The sequence below is a fragment of the Sturnira hondurensis genome, unplaced genomic scaffold, assembly GCF_014824575.4.
Source record: "Sturnira hondurensis isolate 20B ecotype Veracruz unplaced genomic scaffold, ASM1482457v3 Scaffold0012467, whole genome shotgun sequence".
NCBI lineage: Eukaryota > Metazoa > Chordata > Mammalia > Chiroptera > Phyllostomidae > Sturnira > Sturnira hondurensis.
In genome coordinates this window covers 1249960-1267505 of record NW_028085098.1, presented here as the reverse complement: position 1 = coordinate 1267505, position 17546 = coordinate 1249960, and the positions used below count along the sequence as shown (strand labels likewise).

The window sequence follows — 17546 nt, the reverse complement described above, 5'->3', positions numbered from 1 at the left end:
TGATAGGTTGGCTATCTCTTTGTTGCTTAGTTGTATTTTTCCTGGAGATTTGATCTGTTCTTTCATTTAGGCCATTTTTTGTCTTAGGGGGTCCTGATATATTGTTTGGGTAGAGCCTTAAGTATTTGCCAGAGAGGGGCAACCCATTTTGCTGCATTGTGGCACTGTATGTGGGAGAGGGGTCTGAGAAGAGAAAATGCTGCTTGTTCAGCTCTGCTGGTTTTCAATCACTTCACTACTCACAAGCGAATTGGGCCCTTCTAGTGCTGATTCCAGAGTGGGTGGGTTTGTGTACATTCTGGGACCCTGTGGGTCTCTCCAACGAACTCTCCCGTGAGGCTAGGAGTTTCTCCCACTGTTGCAATCCCCACGGGTTTTTACAACCGGAGGTTTTGAAGCTTTATTTCCCAGCACTGGAACTGTGGGTTGCATGGTCTGTCTTGCTCCCCAGTTGTTCCTCCTGGTTTATCCACATGCAAATGTGGGATCACCCTGTCTGCCAGCTGCCACCTTGTTTGGTCTGCCAGGCTCCACTGTGTCAGGAGGCCTGTCTACCCAGCCGCCCATCTCTGCCCCTTCTATTGATCTGGATGAATGTTTCTTCTTTAATTTCTTGGTTGTCAAACTTCCATACAGTTTGATTTTCTGCCAGTTCTGGTTGTTTTTGTTTTTAAATTTGTTGTTGTCCTTCTTTTGGTTGTGCAAGGAGGCACAGTGTATTGACCTATGCCTCCATATTGGCTGGAAGTCTTAAGAAGATCTTTTTTTATACCAATCTTCTCTTGCATCTTGGACGGTGACTTCCATTTCTCAGGGGGATAGCATGTTTGTTTCTTGCATTGTCTTTTTCTCCAGAGTTCCTTTTCATGAGTTGGTTGGGTGATTTGTTTTGGTTTTGTCTTTCACATTAAAAGCTTTCCTTGCACTTCAGGTGATCTTGACCGTGGTTCACATTTAAAGGTGAGGCAGAGATAGGGTTTTGTGCCTATGGGCTTCACTATGGAGTCATTAAAAAATAAATCTTCACCCAATAACTTTTATTAATTTTAAGGAGAGAGGGAAAGAGGGAGAGAAGGAGGGAGGGAAGGAAACAGAGAAAAATGTCAATGTCAGAAACATTATTTGGCTACCTCCTGTATGTACGCCAACTGTGGACTGAACCTGCACCCTAGGTATGTGCTTTGACCAGGAATCAAACCCACAAACTTTTGATGTTCCAACCAACTAACCTACCCAGCCAGGGTTATGGAGTCAGTTTGAAGGTTCCTCCTGTCACTGACCTGCAGTAATAAATAAGTGTCTTGGAAACTGAGCAGGGAAGAGGGGCTGGGAGTCTCCTAACTTAGTGTGCAGACTGACTTCGTGTTTTCAGACTGGTCTTTGTCCTCCACTGTGGCTGGTGTTCCTGTGTCTGGAATCTGTCTGCCTGTTTCTCTAACCCAGCCCTTCTCCGCCAGGGTTCCAAAGACAATGAGACCCGATCCATTCCACTGATGGGCATGAATTAACTTCTCTGCATCTAGAATGGTATTAGCTCTGTGCTAACCTTGGGAGAACTGAGAAAGTGATCAATCCGAAAGTGATCACTGATCCATTTATTCTTTGCTGGGCTTAATTGCCGCATGGAGCACTGGTCAGGAAAGGCTATTTGAGAAATCATCGTCTCCCTTTGGGGTGGAGGTGGATGAGCAGCCCGGCTCTGTGGAGGGAGGGGCGCGTGTGTTCCATATGCTGTAATCACCTTAGTGAGTTTTAAAACAAAACTAGACAGTGCACTAAAATGCAGTCACTGATTCTGCCAGGACACAATTCTGTATCTTGGAACCTGGGCGTTGCAGGCACCATAGGGGCCTGAGGAGCAGGGGTTGACTTTTGAGGGTGTTATGCAGCCAGGTCTGGTTATTTTTAGATGCCCTGTGAGCCTCTACAGGAAGGCTAGTTCCAGGAATGCAGGCATTGAGGAGAGGGCGGCAGTTTCCTGGCTGTGTCACAGTGCCATCCCAAGAGGATGGGAAAGTGTGAATCAGAAGGCTCCTCTGGTGGAAACCCCCTCCGCTGGCGACTTGAGGGTGTGGTGAGAGGCCAGGGTGCTGCTGCCCTTCTGGGGCCTGCTCTTGCTGTAGAGGTGGCCCAAGCTCCCGGACACCTGCTTGGGCTGCGTTGGCATCTGTACCCAGGAGACCCTCAGCTTGTGAAGCTATCCACCGTGCCCCTAAAACTAGCTTGTTTAAATGTAAGGTTGCCTGTGGCAATAGTAATATCTTTCAGTAACTTGTGGTTACATCTGTGCTATCATTATGCACAGATGTCATCTGTGACATCAGAAAAGTTTGTGTGCTGGAGCCAAGAGTGGTGCTGTTTGGGAGAGTGCAGCCGTCATGCAGGGAGGCCGAAAATCCGCCTCCCTGGGCAGGGCGCCTTCCACTTGCCTTCTCAGTGGCTCCCAGGCCACCTGCTTGCCAGGCAGCTCCTTCCGAAGCTGCAAGGCAGGTTGTCCCCATACAGTGGTGGCTGATCCTGTCCTTGGCAGTGCCCATGACTTTGTTGGTGTAGGTACAAGGACAGCCCCCCAAGCGCACGCCTTCAGTCTCACATAGGGGTTGTGGCTGAGCCTTTCAGCCTGAAGATTTTAACTCTCTGTATTTCTTTCCACTTTCCAAATGCTCAGCGGAGGAGCCCTCAGAAATGCCGTCACCTCCACCCCGAGGGAAGGCCCCGAAAGCTCCCGAGAAGCCCCCACAGCTGACAGCGGTCCCCACAGAGCCATCTCATCCGAAGCTGACCCCTCCGCCACCACCAAGGCCCAGTGCTCCCCCACCTCCTGAGGACCCTGGACAACAGCTGCATACGGGCCAGCAGCCTGTTCTGCCCAAGAGACCCCAACAGCCACTGCCCCCGCCAGTGTGGCCTGGCCGGACAGGGCTGCCTGGCTCCACTGGGGACTTCGTGGAGACTGGCGAGGCTGGGCCTCCAGGGAGGATGGGCATGTCAGGGAGGGGTCTGCCCCACGGGGTGGATGGCCAGTCTGGGCAGGTGCCCATCCCCAGAACACAAGGCTTCGCGGGAGCACCAGGTGAGACTACATGGAGGCACAGTCTTAGCCTTGGGGGCCTGCTGCAGGGGCTTTGTGGGCTCAGGGTTCAGGCTTCAGGGTGCGAAGTCCAAAACTTAGCTCTCTAAAGGTGCTGACATCCTGAGAGACCAGTTCATGCTAATTGAACCCCCAGAGCCTGGGGCCCCCCAGGGTCAGTGCAACAAGTTATACTTCGGTGGCCCCACAGGCTGGAATACCTAGGCCCCAAGGGAAGCCCACTGATCTTCCCAGCAGGAAGTGTACCTGGGGAACCAAAGGTCTACTGGGAGCTTGTGCAGCAGCAGAGACAGCCATATGTCAGAGTGAGGAAGCTGGAAGGTTCTGGATCAAATCCCAATGCTGTCATGACAAGCACTGGGACCTGAGGTTCAGCTCTGTCACTTGCAGAGTGAGGACAGCAGTGGCACCTCAGGGAGCTTCTGTGGGGGTGAGGGGAGAAAGCCCAGTTCGGTGCCGGACTAGAAGGTGCTCCATGCAAGTTGTGTCAGCTCCACTGGGGAGTGGGGGGGGGGGAGCAGACAAGGGTGGGAGGAGAAGGAAAAGGGAGTGAGCATTTGTGGGGTCCCCCCACATCAATTTCTCATAGCTCTCCTCACAGCACTGTGAAGTTATCAGTTCTATTTACAGATGGGGAAACTGAGGTGCAGGGCTATGACATGTAAACAAATAGTTTTCTAAGCAGTTTGTTTTCTATTAGTTTTATGTAGCATGGATGATTATACACTGTTGGGCTATTTATTGTCTGTCCATGCATCCATCCATCTAGCAATCTATCCATCTGTCCATCCATCCATCCATCCAACCAGCAATCCACCCATCCCCCCACGCACCCGTGCATCCGTGTGCAAGCACTGCATCCGGCTTGCTGGAGGTGAAGCCTGTGAACAAAGCTCCTAGAGGGCGGGCATAGTCATTGGCATATGTGATTCTAGTCAGTCTGTGGACTTCTCTGCCCTGGCTTGATTGAGAAGCCCCAGTTCCTCATCTTTTCCTCATCCAACTACCCTCAGGGCATTCTTCCCTGTCCAGGGGTAAGTGGGCTAGTGAGGAAGCAGGCTGGGCAGGCGCAGCTATTTCTGGGGAGGTGGCTTGGAGTGGGTGCCTTTGCTCTTTGTCTGTTTTTTAAAAATAGCGTGAGGGGCAGAGAAAGAAAGAGATATAAAAAATGAAGTGCTGCTTGGGATTTTGTTTTATATTCCACTGTCTTTTGTTTTTCAGGATACCCCAGGTCACCTCCTATAGCCTCCCCAGGTAGGTCTGCCAGGGCACCAGAGCAAGAGGCCCGGTCTCCATGGCAGCCTCTGCCCTGTGTGTCTTTCTTCCCTGTTTTGGGCCGTTAGTGCGGGCGGAGACCAGGCCCTGTCCTTCCCTGCCACCAGCTGCCACCACAGCCTGTGCTGACTGCCCCGTGGGGCCCTCGCCAGATTTGCACCCCAGAGAGGGTCAGAGCCATGGAGGACAGAGTTTTCCCTTGAGCACGATCCTGGCTCCTGGAGTTCCCTGAGAGCACCACTGGGTAGACCAAAGCCTGGTGCAGCCCTGAGCAGCTTCTTGGGGATCCAGGTTTTATTGGTTCTTCAATAAGTAAGCTGCTCCCAAGATTATTCCCATTATCCACTCCTTGCCCTCCCCCTCAACCAAACACGCACAGTGTCTCTCTCACACGTCTGCTCCAGGCACAATGCCTGACCAACCGCCCAGCTCAGCTGTTCTCACTGCTGATCTGGTAGGGCAGACTGGCTCTCAGACGGTTTGTGTCCCTGGGCGCTCTACCACTTGAAGGCAAAGTAAAATGACGAGGCCACCTCTTGGGACAGGCACACAGGCCTTGGCTTCCTAGGCCCCAACCCCACCTGCCTGTGAACACCCTCGTCCTCTCTGCTCCAGGGGTTCCAGTGCCTTCCCTGGTGTCTTTCTCCGCGGGGCTCACCCAGAAGCCTTTCCCCAGCGATGGGGGCGTTGTCCTCTTCAACAAAGTGCTGGTCAATGATGGGGATGTGTACGACCCCAGCACCGGTAAGTCTTGAGGGGTATGCTCTCTGGGGCCCTGGGGTGGGGGATCCCCACTTGAGGAGATGCCCCAGCAGCTGTGGGCACCTGAGGAGGCAGTTGGCAATGTTTCTGGTCCCTGTCATGGGTTTTTGTGAAGAGCTTGCAGGCTGCAGGCGGCTGGGTGTGCCGAGACACTTCCGGTCAGAGCAGCAGCCCTCAGCCCTCTCGCCATGGGAACCGTCCACGTGACTGTAGATGGTTAGAAAGGCTCTCCCAGCTGAAGCCTTGGACGGGTTTCATTTCTCAGTGTGTCATCTTCACACCCTGGGACAGGACAGGCTGGAGACACCCTGCCTCCTTCAGGAAGAAGCTGTGGTTTATGAACATAGCCAAAAAAAAAAAAGATGTTTCCTGCAGGAGGGTGGCCCTGCGTGTAGGGTCTCCTGCTCTGAATCAGAACCACTTCAGCTGTCTGGGTCTACTGGTGGCACCCTGGCTGTCCCTCAGCCCCTGAGAAGAGAGACAGAGGTCACCGTAGGATACTGCTGCTCAGGCTTCCTCCTACCCACCAGCCCACACCTGAGCCTTGGCTTCTGTCCTCAGGGACCAACATGGCATCTGGTCTCCAGTGTAAAGGGAAGGCAAGTCAGTCAGGGCACCCACCACCTGGCCCGTTGATGTTGCCCCCGTCAGCGGCCCCGGGGGAAGAACAGCTCCAGGTGTGCCTGGGGCCAGTCAGGGCAGAGCCTGAGGCAGGTGCTGAAGGCCCCAAGCAGCCTGGGGGGTTCTTCTTCAGGAACTCAGAGACCTCGGACAAGAGGCCAGTCTGTCAAGTGCCCCAGACTAAGGGGCCCACGCAGGTCCTCCCAGGGGCTGCATGCGTGCGTGTAATGGCTGGTGGATTTCCAGAAGACTATTGGGAGATAGAACCAAGTTCCTTCTAGGCAGTTTTTAGCCATTACCCCAATGTTTGCTCTGCCAGCAGGCTAAATCCCACCTGTTTTTAGGACAGTGCTGGGGAGCATAAAAGCCACGTGCAGAAGCCACAAAAGTGGAACTCTGCGTCCTCCAGGCTGGCTGGAGAGACGCTCAGGACCCTGCATCTCTAAGCTGCTCCTGAGGCTCAGAGGCAGACAGGCCAGGGTGTGAATAGTGCCCCTTGGCTTTCAACTCTAATACAGATTCCACCAGGGCCCCCACTCCATGCTGCTGTGGAGGTTGGGACAGCCCGTCTACTCCGGCAGGTCAAGGGATCGCTGCAAGCAGGAATGGTGACCCATGTTTCTCCCATGATGTCCAGTTCAGAACATGTCTTCAGTAAAGGAAAATCTAGGTGACCCTGAAGGAACACAAAGTCCAGGTGCCCAGAGTGCCAGGGCCGGGTCTGTCCTCACAGCCCAGGTACCTCAGGAGAGACTCCAGGAGCTTTAGGTTACTATTAAAAGCTGGGGAAGGGAGCCCAGTGGCCCGGCACTTTTCAGGGCAGAGTGAAGACCCAGCCCCTGAGATTTCTTTCAGCACTGGGACCTCCCTTCTGTCTGCTCACAGCCTGTGGTCCATGGGTCAAGTGTATTCTCCTTCGAGCCCAGGAAAAGTGGCTGCTATTGGCAGCATTTCACATGGGCTCTGGCTCTTCTGGCTGTAGGGCCACCTACAGCTGCTTTGCAATGGGTACATCTACAAACCTTATTTCCTCCTCCTCCTTACCGCCATGCCTCAGACTACCATGCCCCTGCTCTCTGCACACCTGGTACCTGTGGCTCTTTGGCGAAGGGAGAGTCAGCTGACTTCTACCTGTGAATGGATGGCACCTGTGTAATGGTCCAGTGCAGGCAAACTGGCTCCTCCAAGGGTGGAGCTGGTCATGGTTTTCCCCCAGTTGTGACAAGCTTTATGGGATTTTGGGGGGTCCTGCCTCCTCAGGAGGCAACTCAGGAGTTTGTGGATATTGTGCCCAGCAGCCAAGCTGTGAGGCTTTTTCTGAATTGGCTTTGGGGTACTTCCAGGGGAGAAAATCCCCAAGAGGCACCAGGATCTGGGAGGCTGATGCCTCCCCACTGTATCTCCGCTGAGTAGGGAGCAGTGCAGGGGCGGGACCTCAGCTCTGCAGCTTTGCCCACGCGGCCAGTGCAACTGGCACTGCAGAGGCTGGCGGATCCAGTGGCTGGAGATGTTAGAGGGACTGAGCTCTCTCTTCCCACAAGGCCAGATGGCTCTCTCTGCACCGTGCACAGCACTAGTTTCTCCTAGGGCTGCTCTGAGTGTAGGTGAGGTATATTAACTGTACCAAGTGCTGGGGGGTTTGCAATGCTTGTCCTCTTCTGAATGTGACAAGGGGGTCTCGCAATGAGGACTGGGTCAGTGGCAGAGTGGTTCACGCCAAGGTGGGGGTCATCGGGTGATTGTGGGCGGGCTCTCTCCCACGAAAATTAACTGATACCTGCTGCAAAGGGCTGTGATGGTGTCACATGAACAAGAGTCTGCCTTCTTCCTCCCAGGGATCTTCACAGCTCCATACGATGGGCGCTACCTGATCACGGCCACCCTTACTCCTGAGAGGGACGCGTACGTGGAGGCTGTCCTGTCAGTGTCCAATGCCAGTGTGGCCCAGCTGCACACGGCAGGCTACAGGCGAGAATTCCTGGAGTATCACCAGCCCCACGGGGCCTTGCACACTTGCGGGGGCCCGGGAGCGTTCCACCTCGTTGTGCACTTGAAGGCAGGGGATGGCGTCAACATCGTGGTTACTGGGGGCAGGTTGGCTCACACAGACTTTGACGAAATGTACTCCACATTTAGTGGGGTTTTCTTATACCCTTTCCTCTCCCACCTCTAGGCAGTGGGAAAAGGTAAGGGGAGAGTTGTGAGAACTGGAAAGCTTTAATATATTCACTTTGTGTAACTGGAGCACTGGTCTAGTTTTCTGTCGACATCCCACCACCTCTCTCTCTGGCTTTGGAAGCCACGCCTTAGAGATCCTAGCAGGCAGCAAGGAGTGAAACACATGGCCACCGTCTTCTGTCTCTCCCACAGGCCTGCTGAAGAGTTGGACATGCCCCTACCTATAAGCCAGGTTCTCTCCTGCATTTCTCAACTCCCATCTCTGCCTTCGCCCCAAGGGGCCTGAGCTTGGCCTCCAAGGTGCTGCCCTGTAGGCCTCGGCCATAGGATCACGTCCTGCTGACCGAGAAGTGGAGAGCTGCTTGCTGGCTGCAGGTCTGAGGCAGCAGGCTGGCCAAAACTGGTACCTGTGGCTACAGTCTTTACCAGAGAGCAAGTCGTCCCCAAATGTCTTTGTGTTTATTTATGCTGCATGCTGAAGTTTAAACACTGAAGTGGCACGTGCCACCACCCAGAGACCCGGAGTCTATGGTCTGGGCCGTCCCAGGTTTGGCTCACCACTGCTCACCTGGGCCTCTGCCCAGCTGTGAAGAGATCCGAGAGAGACTGTTTGTGTAGCTTGTTGGGCTCCTTGAATGACGTGTACAATTTAAGTGCAAAGACAGGGAGTGTCAATAAAGATGTAAAACCACTAAAACACTTCAAGTCACTGAAATCTGGTTCCTTATGGATCGAGCATTGTTGCTAAAAAGCAAACTGTAGAAGGGAAATTGACTTTTGATGGCTATAGAAAGTAAGCTTGAATAAATTCATCTCCACCATTTAACTTACCCCTCATCAACCAAAATGTGTACTTTGTTCTTTTTTGCTGGTAAAGACAGACCAGATGTGCTTGGAGGGCCAGGCACCCACATGAGCTCTGCAGCTGGATGGGGGGGGTCTCCTCCAGGGGACGCTGAGAATTCACATCTAATTAGCAGCTGCCCGAGCTAACGAGATTGCTCGCTGCCCAGATCACGCAGATGTGGCTGTAAGAACTCAAGGGTTCCCAGGCAACAAGAGGCCCAACATGAAGTTGAGCACACACTGAAAGCTGAGATCATCCGAGAAAAGCAGGCATCTTCCCATGGAGAGCACGCTCTGTTCCCGGGAAGCCCAGGCATGTCACGCCCTCACCAGCAGCCACAGAAACCTCTAGGCACACCAGACTTTAGCTCCAGGTCTCTACGCATCAGCTTGGTAAAATCTGTTGGTTGGCAAAATGCCAGTAGGGGAGGCAAGCCCCCTAGAACCCCAGGAAAGATGTGGACCATAGACAAGTTTCCTTGGCCTGAATCAAGCCACCAAATCCTCTCATGCTGTAAAAATTGCTTTCAGTTTCCAGGGCTGCTTGCCAGTGAGATTATGGAGTGGCCCCCAGACACTGCAGAGAGGAGCCTTTCTCCTCACCTCCCACCCCCAGGCAAGGCAGAAGTGGCCAAGAACCTGAGGGTTTGCTGTTTCAGGACTTTACAGTCTGGGCTTCTGTCCAGGAGTGCGGGGGGAGAGTGGCATCTCATCCCATCTCTCCAGCTGAGGAACTGGCTAAGGTGGCTGTTAGAGTGTCGCTGGCTTCCTAGAAATGACTCATGGACAAAACCCTGGTGAAATGGAGCACATTCAGGAAAACCCAGTTGGCGCACACACGCTTTTGCTCTCTCTCCCTCGCAACCCCTTGTAAAGACCTTAACCCAGTGCCAAAGGGGATAAATGTGCAATAGTCGGAAAGGCAGGGCTGTTCAGAGCAGCAAGTAACATTTGGTCTTCCCCTCTCAGTGCATTCTGACTCATTCAGTGAAAGGAGGTGCATTTCAGCTTTGTGTATCCATGATACGCAAAGCAGACTAAGTCTAATTACAGCAGGTCAAGATGAAATAAGAGGGGAGCCGAATCGTGGTCCAGTTAGGAGACAGCATCTTTCAAAAGGGAAAGGCTGAGAGAACACAGGTCACCCGAGCCGGAGACTACCGGGCCCCGGAGCAGGCCCTTCCGGAAAGCAACAGTGCTAAACTATGTGCCTGTGAGTGAGATGTATGAACCAAGCCCTCGGACTTCATCAGGCACAGGGGTACTGCTTCAGAAGTGAAGAAGTGGTTGTTGAGAAAAGCTCAGAGTACTTCTTAAGGTAAGCAGAGACAGGACTGGGGCATTTTTCCTCCCCATATGCAACTTCACAAATGGCCACACAGAACGATTGAAGGGGGGGGGGGGGGGGGACAAAAACAAACCACCTAGAATGATCCCAGCAATAAAGAATGCAAATCAATGCAAATTGCATTTGAAATTATTTCCATGTTAGCACATTGATGTAGCTTTCTCAGTGACCAACTGTTTTTTACAACTCACTTGTAGTTTGAAAGGATTAGGGTATTTGTGATCAGAGAGACACCAAAGACTGTGCCGGTATATTTGAAACGTACCTGTGCATAGAACCCACATCCACTTTCTAAGCATATATATGTGTCTTCCCCATACTGTCGTATCAAAGGGAAGTAAAGAGAAGAATACACGCAAACTCCAAGGGGTGCAGAGTGCAGCAGAAGGAAGTTGAGACAGGCCATCTGAGCGCAGGGATGGAGCCTTGCTGCTCTTCCCTGAAGTGCGTGGAGCCATTTGGGGTAAAAGCCATTTTCTTTATAACCAACCTCCCTGTCTGAGTCCTTCTTCTCTCTTGCCCAAAGTACACCCCCCACCCAAGAGCCCCGGTTCCCTCTCCCCTGACCCCTCACCCAGGCATGGCATGGCAAAGCATGGAATGAGAGCTCTCCATACTTGAAGGCACACTCTCAAGGAGGACCTTAGGGATTCACCATGTTCAGCATATGCTGCATCTGGCAGGGCCCAGTGATCCAAGGGGATAAAAAGATGCTCATTTAAATATGTGGGATGTGGTTTTTTTATCTGAGTTCACTTTGACTCTCCTGAGCTGATGAAAACATCAGGATTGCTAAGTAGTGCTCACGTCAAGGAAGGTTTAGGAAAAGGTGGGATGGCTGTGAGCAGGGCCCTCGGGGACCCTGGCATGGCTGAGGAGTGGGACGGAAACACCCTAGAGGACCCCAGTGAGAACACCCCAGAAATCACACACATGGATGAATCACTCCCTGGCATAACCTACAAAGGAAGAGGTTAGTCCCTGAGGCTGTAGCCTCACTTGTGGAGTCAGGTTTTATAAAAATAAGCACCAAAGAGAAGTCCTTTCCGTAGACATATTTAAGTGTCAGCAAAGATCAAAATGCTAATTTATGGAAATTAACATTTTCTGGCAAGAGTACAGAGAAGAGGGTTTAAATATCCTCTGAAGGAAAGAGTCAAATGCATTCAGCTTATGTTTGTTTATTGTTGTAACATTCTGTTTTAAACATCAAACACTGAACCAAAATATGAACCATTTATCTTAGGACAATGGTCTTTGCCATAACTATGAGTACTAGACTGATGTTTACAATTAATTTATGACAATTTGAAACTTATTGGTGGCACTGCCATCTAAAAACCAAAATTTTATCATAGAGTGTAATTATTAAATCAAAAGAACGAAGTTTCCCTTCCCTTTCCTACATTTGAACCAAAACACAGTCTTCACCTGGAAAGAGCACTTACTTGAACCAAGACCTCAATTTTTAGCTACTTTCATTCAACGCAGCATGCTCTAAAATGGGAAAATAAGACTTCGTAGCGTAAATATGATGATACTGAAAAGATGTTAAAATTCCCTGGAAATGTCTGCTTTCACCAAGTTACGAAAAGAGAAAGAGTTGACTTCTTCTTTATCTGTCAGAGGTCCTGCCTGCACTTTCAAGAACACTGTGGAAGGGCCGTGTGTGGTCTTACGGGCAAGAAGTATTGTCCTTCCAGTTGGCTACTGGCTGTCGTTCTTCGGCTGTTCTCCCGTGACTGTTAGCAGCTTTCCTTTCAGGACATCACAGTAGTTAAGTTTTTTGTTTTTCCAGTTGAAAAGCATGCAGACGTGTTTCAGCACAGCAAACACGGGACTCACACGCACACAGCGGCACGGCCCGCTGCAGGCCCACATGTGTACTTCCTAATGCCGGAGAGGATACAGATGGTGATGCCACGGCTACATGAGCCTTAGCACGCACATCTAGGCAGATGCTAAAGTCAGGCTGAGCTGGAAAGAAGGAAAGGGGCCAACCCGTGGCCACTTCACCAGTGAAACAACCGAGAGAATGACTCAGAAGAGCCCACTGTGCCTGCGGTCTACCCAGGATACCACCCATCACTAAAGCAGCGCAAGGCTCACGCTTCTTCACTCACTCACCATCATAAAAGTCTGTGTACAAACACACTCAAGGGCATCTCTCTTTCACAGAAAGAACATGTCATTTGTACCAAATGGCAATGGGTTTTCAGCACAAACCTAATACTTCATAACACTATAGCAATAGTAATCACCTACTTTTCAGCAAAAGGGGCTCCTTTAAATAAGGAAAAAGACTCATCAATTAGTGTAGTACCCACTGGATCAATCTGCAGTGAAGTGACAAAGTTGTGCTTATGGACAACGGGACAAAGGAACCGGCTGCCCTCAGCAGAGGGCTGGGAGACCCAGGCTCCCAGGTTGAACCCTCTAAGAAGGCCCACATGTCCAGAGAAAAAGAAACTGTCTAGTCAAAAACTCTCTAAAGGACAACCTAAAAAGGACTACAGATGGTGGACATTAAGAGTTTTCATACTGCACATGTCCAAGGAGGCCCAACTAGGTTCAGATTAAGTACATAAAGCTTATGTTCTTCTAAAGCAAACACAGTTGAGGACACACTGATGGCATCTATAAGATCAAGTAACTGCATGGCCATTCATTCTACTGGGAATTTAATTCAGTAACTGGGCAGAACTTCATACAAACATAACCTAGTTTCCCTAACCTACTGTACATAAGTAAATTCATTAAACAATTAGACCCTGACCTATTTAAGGTGGGAAGGTCCGCACTGGAGCAAGGGTGTGCCTTCAGGTTCTGCCCCCGAGAAGAGCACTGAAGGGCCTTCATCAGCTTCCGCATCCAACCGCATCAGGAGAAATAGCTGAGCTACATCAGGGACTTTCATATCTCCAATCTGGACAAATAACCACCCCCATTTGCCCATTTTTACATTAGCATTTTGGGGGTGGAGAAAACTAAAACAAAGAGAGCCCCAGCACAAGCGCAGGGGAAGCATGTGGAAATAAAAACCATCCTGAGCGGGCGGTGCCTGTACCTGCAGCGCCCACTCTGCTCTGGAACTCGGCTTGATGCCGTCTCACCCAGAGGCCTGCGGTCACTTCCGGCCCCCTGAAAGCCTCCTAACAGTTCTTTAGACTGTAGTACCGACTTGACTGTCAACACCCAACCTCACCTCTCAGGGTTCTCTCAGCCTGCGGGACAGAAGCCTTTCCTGGTGCCGTCTGTTCAGACTCTGGCACGAGCTCACTACAACCAGGCTGAGAAACCGAGGGTCCAGCAGTGGAAAGGACCCTTCCCAGGAGCCAAGTGCTCAGCTGCGTCTCCAAGGCCCTCCTGAAGCCAGAGCTCTCCTCTGCTGTCTAACCTACTCCCACTGTTGTTAGTCCTGTTCATACAGACATCAAATATATCTCTCAAAACTGTTTCCTCTGGCTAGGTTCAAGATAGAGGCGATGATCTAAGGGGCTTCTCCTCCCCAGGAGCCCACATCTGCAGGGTGTGATGAATGGCCCTGGGCTACTGGCCCAGCAACCACCCTGTTTCGGAGTAGCAGGGAAGGAGGAACCCAGAGAGAAAAAGTGAGCAGGCAGTTTGAATCAACATCATTAACGGGACCCAAAGCAGTTCAGTGGACCCAGATCCCTTCATAAAGCCCTGGTTTTAGAGAGAAACACTGTGAACTGCCCAGTGGAAATTATAACACTTTACTTTGTGCAATATTTTGGCCCACTCTTAGTTTCTTTTTCCTTTTAAATTATGCAATTGAAGGAACACCCAGCACACAACCTGACAGTACATGTGAGAGAACCAGCTGGTGATAGAAGCTCAGTCCTCCAACCTCAGGTCGGAACTCCCCTCACTTCTCCTGCTGAGGCACTGAGCTGCAACCACACCAAGCTGGAAGGGTGAAGGAGACGGCAGTTCCTGCTCCAGGAGCTCTCCTTGTCCCTGATGTTGCCTAGCTGTCAACACCAGTCTTGCCACGTGCCTGAGGCTAGGACAGGAGCCCAGTGTCCTCTGTCCAGCAGAAGTGCCGCTCACCTTCCCTAGCTGCAAGGTGAGAGACTGAGGACCTCCGGGAGGAGCTGCCTCAGGCCAGGTCATCCAGGTCCACTTTGGGGATTGGATCTCGCCAGTAGCAGAAGGAGCTGAACTCTGGGCATGGAAAGGCAGAATTCTGTTCCTTATTGAGAAGAGGGAACACGTGCTCCACAAGTTCACTCAGTCTGTGATACCTGGGAGAAGGGAGCAGGGAAGAAAAGCACAAACGGTTACTGTGAGGTTGATCTAAGGGCACAAGACTGTAGGTTGTGAAGCTAGTTATTCAGATTCCTCAGATGGGTAGAATCAGAGACAGGTCTTCCTTCCTTCCCAGGCAGACTTCCTCTTCCAAGTCTAGGAGAACCAGTGATCCCATAAACGGAGGAGAAAATACCCAGGCAAAGAGGAAAGCCTCCACAGGCAGGTTTAGTTCTGATACTTTGAGCGAGGCCTGATCTTTAGTACCAGTCTGTCCCCATTGTCACCCTGGCTGCAGGGCACTAGACCGAAAATGGAAATATACTTACGATGACTTGTTTCCTTTGGTCCTTTCTTGTATTAATTCACCCTTGGGGTTCACGGTGAATATTCTGCAGTCTGGAACTCCAACTTGTATGTAAGCATAGACATCCTAGAGAAGAAAACATCAACCAGGGAGATTAGAGGGAGAAGAAATCAGGAGCTGCTCCTCCAGTCCCTTGTGAGCCGCAACTGCACAAACAGAAGACTATCGATGGAAAACACGCAGAGCCAGGCACCGTGGAGCTCGCCACTGCAACTGAGCTTTACACAAACCCAAACAAAAAGTGGAGCCAAACTCAGACTGCTGGGGGATGCAGGGCACATGAGCACCAAGGAGATGCTGGGGGCACCCCAGAGCGAGGGGTCCCACAGCCTGCCAGAGGCGAGCAGGCAGCCCCTTTTGCATGCCTGGCATCTGAGGGCCCCTCCAAGGGGAGGCAGGTCAGAGAAGTGTTAACTAAGGGTGAGAATCCTGCTGTGGTTCTGGGGCTGATTCAAGGGCACGACTTGGGACCACTCGGAAGATGAATCAGAACCACCTGAGGAAACAGGAATTGAAGACAGAGAAACAAAGAGAAAGGGCCCTTCATCATACGAGATTCTGGGGGCAGAGCTCCATCAACAGGATATCCCTAATTACTGTAAGAAATCTGGAATAGATAAAGTGAAAACCTGTTTAGCAGAACATGCATTTATTTTGCCTATAAAATTCCCTTGAGAATCATGACATAGCTACATCCTAAAAGTGTTACATTCCTCTCAATTTTATCCACCACATCAGAATGTGTGGCCTGAAGGACACTTACATTTGGACGGTTCCCAAAGGCAGCATAGAAGGGCTGCTTGCCGGGGGCAAACAGGTTCTTGATATCATTTAGACATTCAATTTTGAATTTCTCTGGTTTCTTTTCTATCACTTCCCTAGGGGGGAGGGAAAGAATCAAATACAGTCACTAAATGCAAAATGGCAGTTCTCCCTGATGCATATAGTCCTGAGAAATTTTAGTGCTCACAACCACCCAATTTGTAAAATCCTTAGTAACTAGTATCTATCCTTTTCTCCCAGTAAACCTGATGGGGTTTGGGGAAGAGAAAATAACCACTCCTAGCACTTGACTTTCTTTGACCACACTTGACACAGACCAGGTAAGCTGTGATTTAGAATTTTATGGGGGAGCCAAAGACATGAGAAAGAAGCCTTGAAACAGATGTGAACCCTTCCAATGAGCCTGACACCCAGCCTCACACACAGTCCATCCAGGGCACAGCGACCCGGCCCAGGCACTCAGGAGGGCTGCCTGCTGAAAGGTACCTGTGGAAGGCGGAGAATAAGCTGCTGGGCGACAGCATCAAAGGGCCTCGGGGCAAGATTGTGCCCTTGTCATTGACCCAGTGCAGGTAACCACGGGTCATGTCGGCCATGCCAATGGCACGAGCAGAGCAGTATAGAAACTTGTAGCCATTCCTGAAAGAGAATGTGTCCTATTTAGCTCACCGTACTTTGGCTGAAGGTGAAAAAAAAAGCACTTTTCTTATGAAAGATCCAAGTAAAGATTGTCTCATTTACTGTGAAAATCAAATTCTTGAATTTAGCAGGAAAATAGCATTATAAAGATTTCACTTCTCCATAGAAAAAGCCATGGGGAAAAATTATGCAACTAGGGATTATGCTAAATTTATGATTTAATGTATCTTCAGCATCTAGTCCATGAAAGGCAGCTTACAGAACAGACAAAAATCCTGGACTATCTTTAAACTGTCTGTTATAGAGGAAAGATACAAAAGATCTTATTTATAAAGAGAATTTGCAGAAAACATGCCATTCTGTAAACCAAGGAGCAAAATTTTATCTGGGTAACTGACATTATTTTCATATTAAGGTATTTTCAACTAATGTTTAAGACACTGTAATTTTTCAAATCAGTTTCACTCATATGTATTAGGGTCCCACAAAGGCCATGGCACTGTGCTCTCCGCTGCACTAGCACAGAAGACCCCATGGGCGAAACGTTTCCCCCGTGCATGCATGCATTACCTCCTCAAAGAAATACCCGTTTAAAAGTACCTAAGTACCCGCAAGTATCCAATTCATAAAGCAAAAATAAAAAATGGCTCTTGTCAAGTTACAGCTAAAATCCCAATTATAGGTCAACTACAAATGTGGGTAGTGCCTAAAATTCATAGCACTGAGAGAAAGAGGTGATGTGTATTGGCTGACACTTTTCTTTGCGTGAGGCGTTAGGAAAGGAGTGGGAAAGAAGAATGGGAATAGCTGGACCATGAGACACATGACTGCTATTTTTGGATAGATCTCAATCAAAGCAAAATTCCGGTTCACTAGAGTGCGTTAGCAGGTGGGAGAGGAGACCTACTCGTTGATGGCGTGGTAGAGCTTTGCAATACCCTGATGAGTCCAGTCTTTACCTAGCTGCGGAAGAATCTGTCCCAAGGCATCAGACCTGGGAGGGTAGAAGTAGGAAAAGGTATTAGGAATCAAGTACTTAACACCCAAATGTTTTCCTTTTTAGTTATACACCAGCTGCTGAAAAACACTGGGTGGAGGGGAGGACAATCTACAGGGCAGTTTGCAGCGAGGCAGTCTCCTGCAAATACACCCAGCAAGAGGACTCTGAAAGCAGAATCAGACATGAGAGCCGGCTGTTCATTTTCAGAGATAATTTACAACTGCACGCCCTTTTATTCTCCTCCTGAATATCGACAGTTTCTTGGTTTTTTTTTAATGCCAATAGTTGGAGACCAAATAATTAAATCTTTCCAAAAGTTATTTTCAACATTACATTTGCATGGCTCCACCTATCTTCTCCATCC

At 50.3% G+C, this 17546-nt stretch overlaps 2 protein-coding genes across 5 annotated transcripts in view; one reads left to right on the top strand and one right to left on the bottom strand.

Annotated features, from left to right (window-relative positions):
• The window catches only part of EMILIN2 (elastin microfibril interfacer 2), a 56200-nt gene extending 47454 nt beyond the window's left edge, over positions 1-8746 (top strand). For both annotated transcript variants that reach the window (XM_037060706.1, XM_037060705.1), the window contains exons 5-8: positions 2669-3073; positions 4313-4345; positions 4982-5110; positions 7585-8746. In XM_037060706.1, coding sequence (XP_036916601.1) covers positions 2669-3073; positions 4313-4345; positions 4982-5110; positions 7585-7922 — 905 coding nt within the window. In that variant the 3' untranslated portion in view covers positions 7923-8746. The remainder of the gene's footprint in view (positions 1-2668; positions 3074-4312; positions 4346-4981; positions 5111-7584) is intronic.
• Positions 8747-11286: 2540 nt separating this feature from the next.
• Positions 11287-17546, bottom strand: part of LPIN2 (lipin 2) — a 95119-nt gene continuing 88859 nt past the window's right edge. For all 3 annotated transcript variants that reach the window (XM_037060709.1, XM_037060708.1, XM_037060707.1), the window contains exons 16-20: positions 17090-17176; positions 16030-16182; positions 15524-15638; positions 14723-14826; positions 11287-14389 (exon numbers count right to left, since the gene is read on the bottom strand). In XM_037060709.1, the coding sequence (XP_036916604.1) occupies positions 14245-14389; positions 14723-14826; positions 15524-15638; positions 16030-16182; positions 17090-17176 (604 nt within the window). In that variant the 3' untranslated portion in view covers positions 11287-14244. The remainder of the gene's footprint in view (positions 14390-14722; positions 14827-15523; positions 15639-16029; positions 16183-17089; positions 17177-17546) is intronic.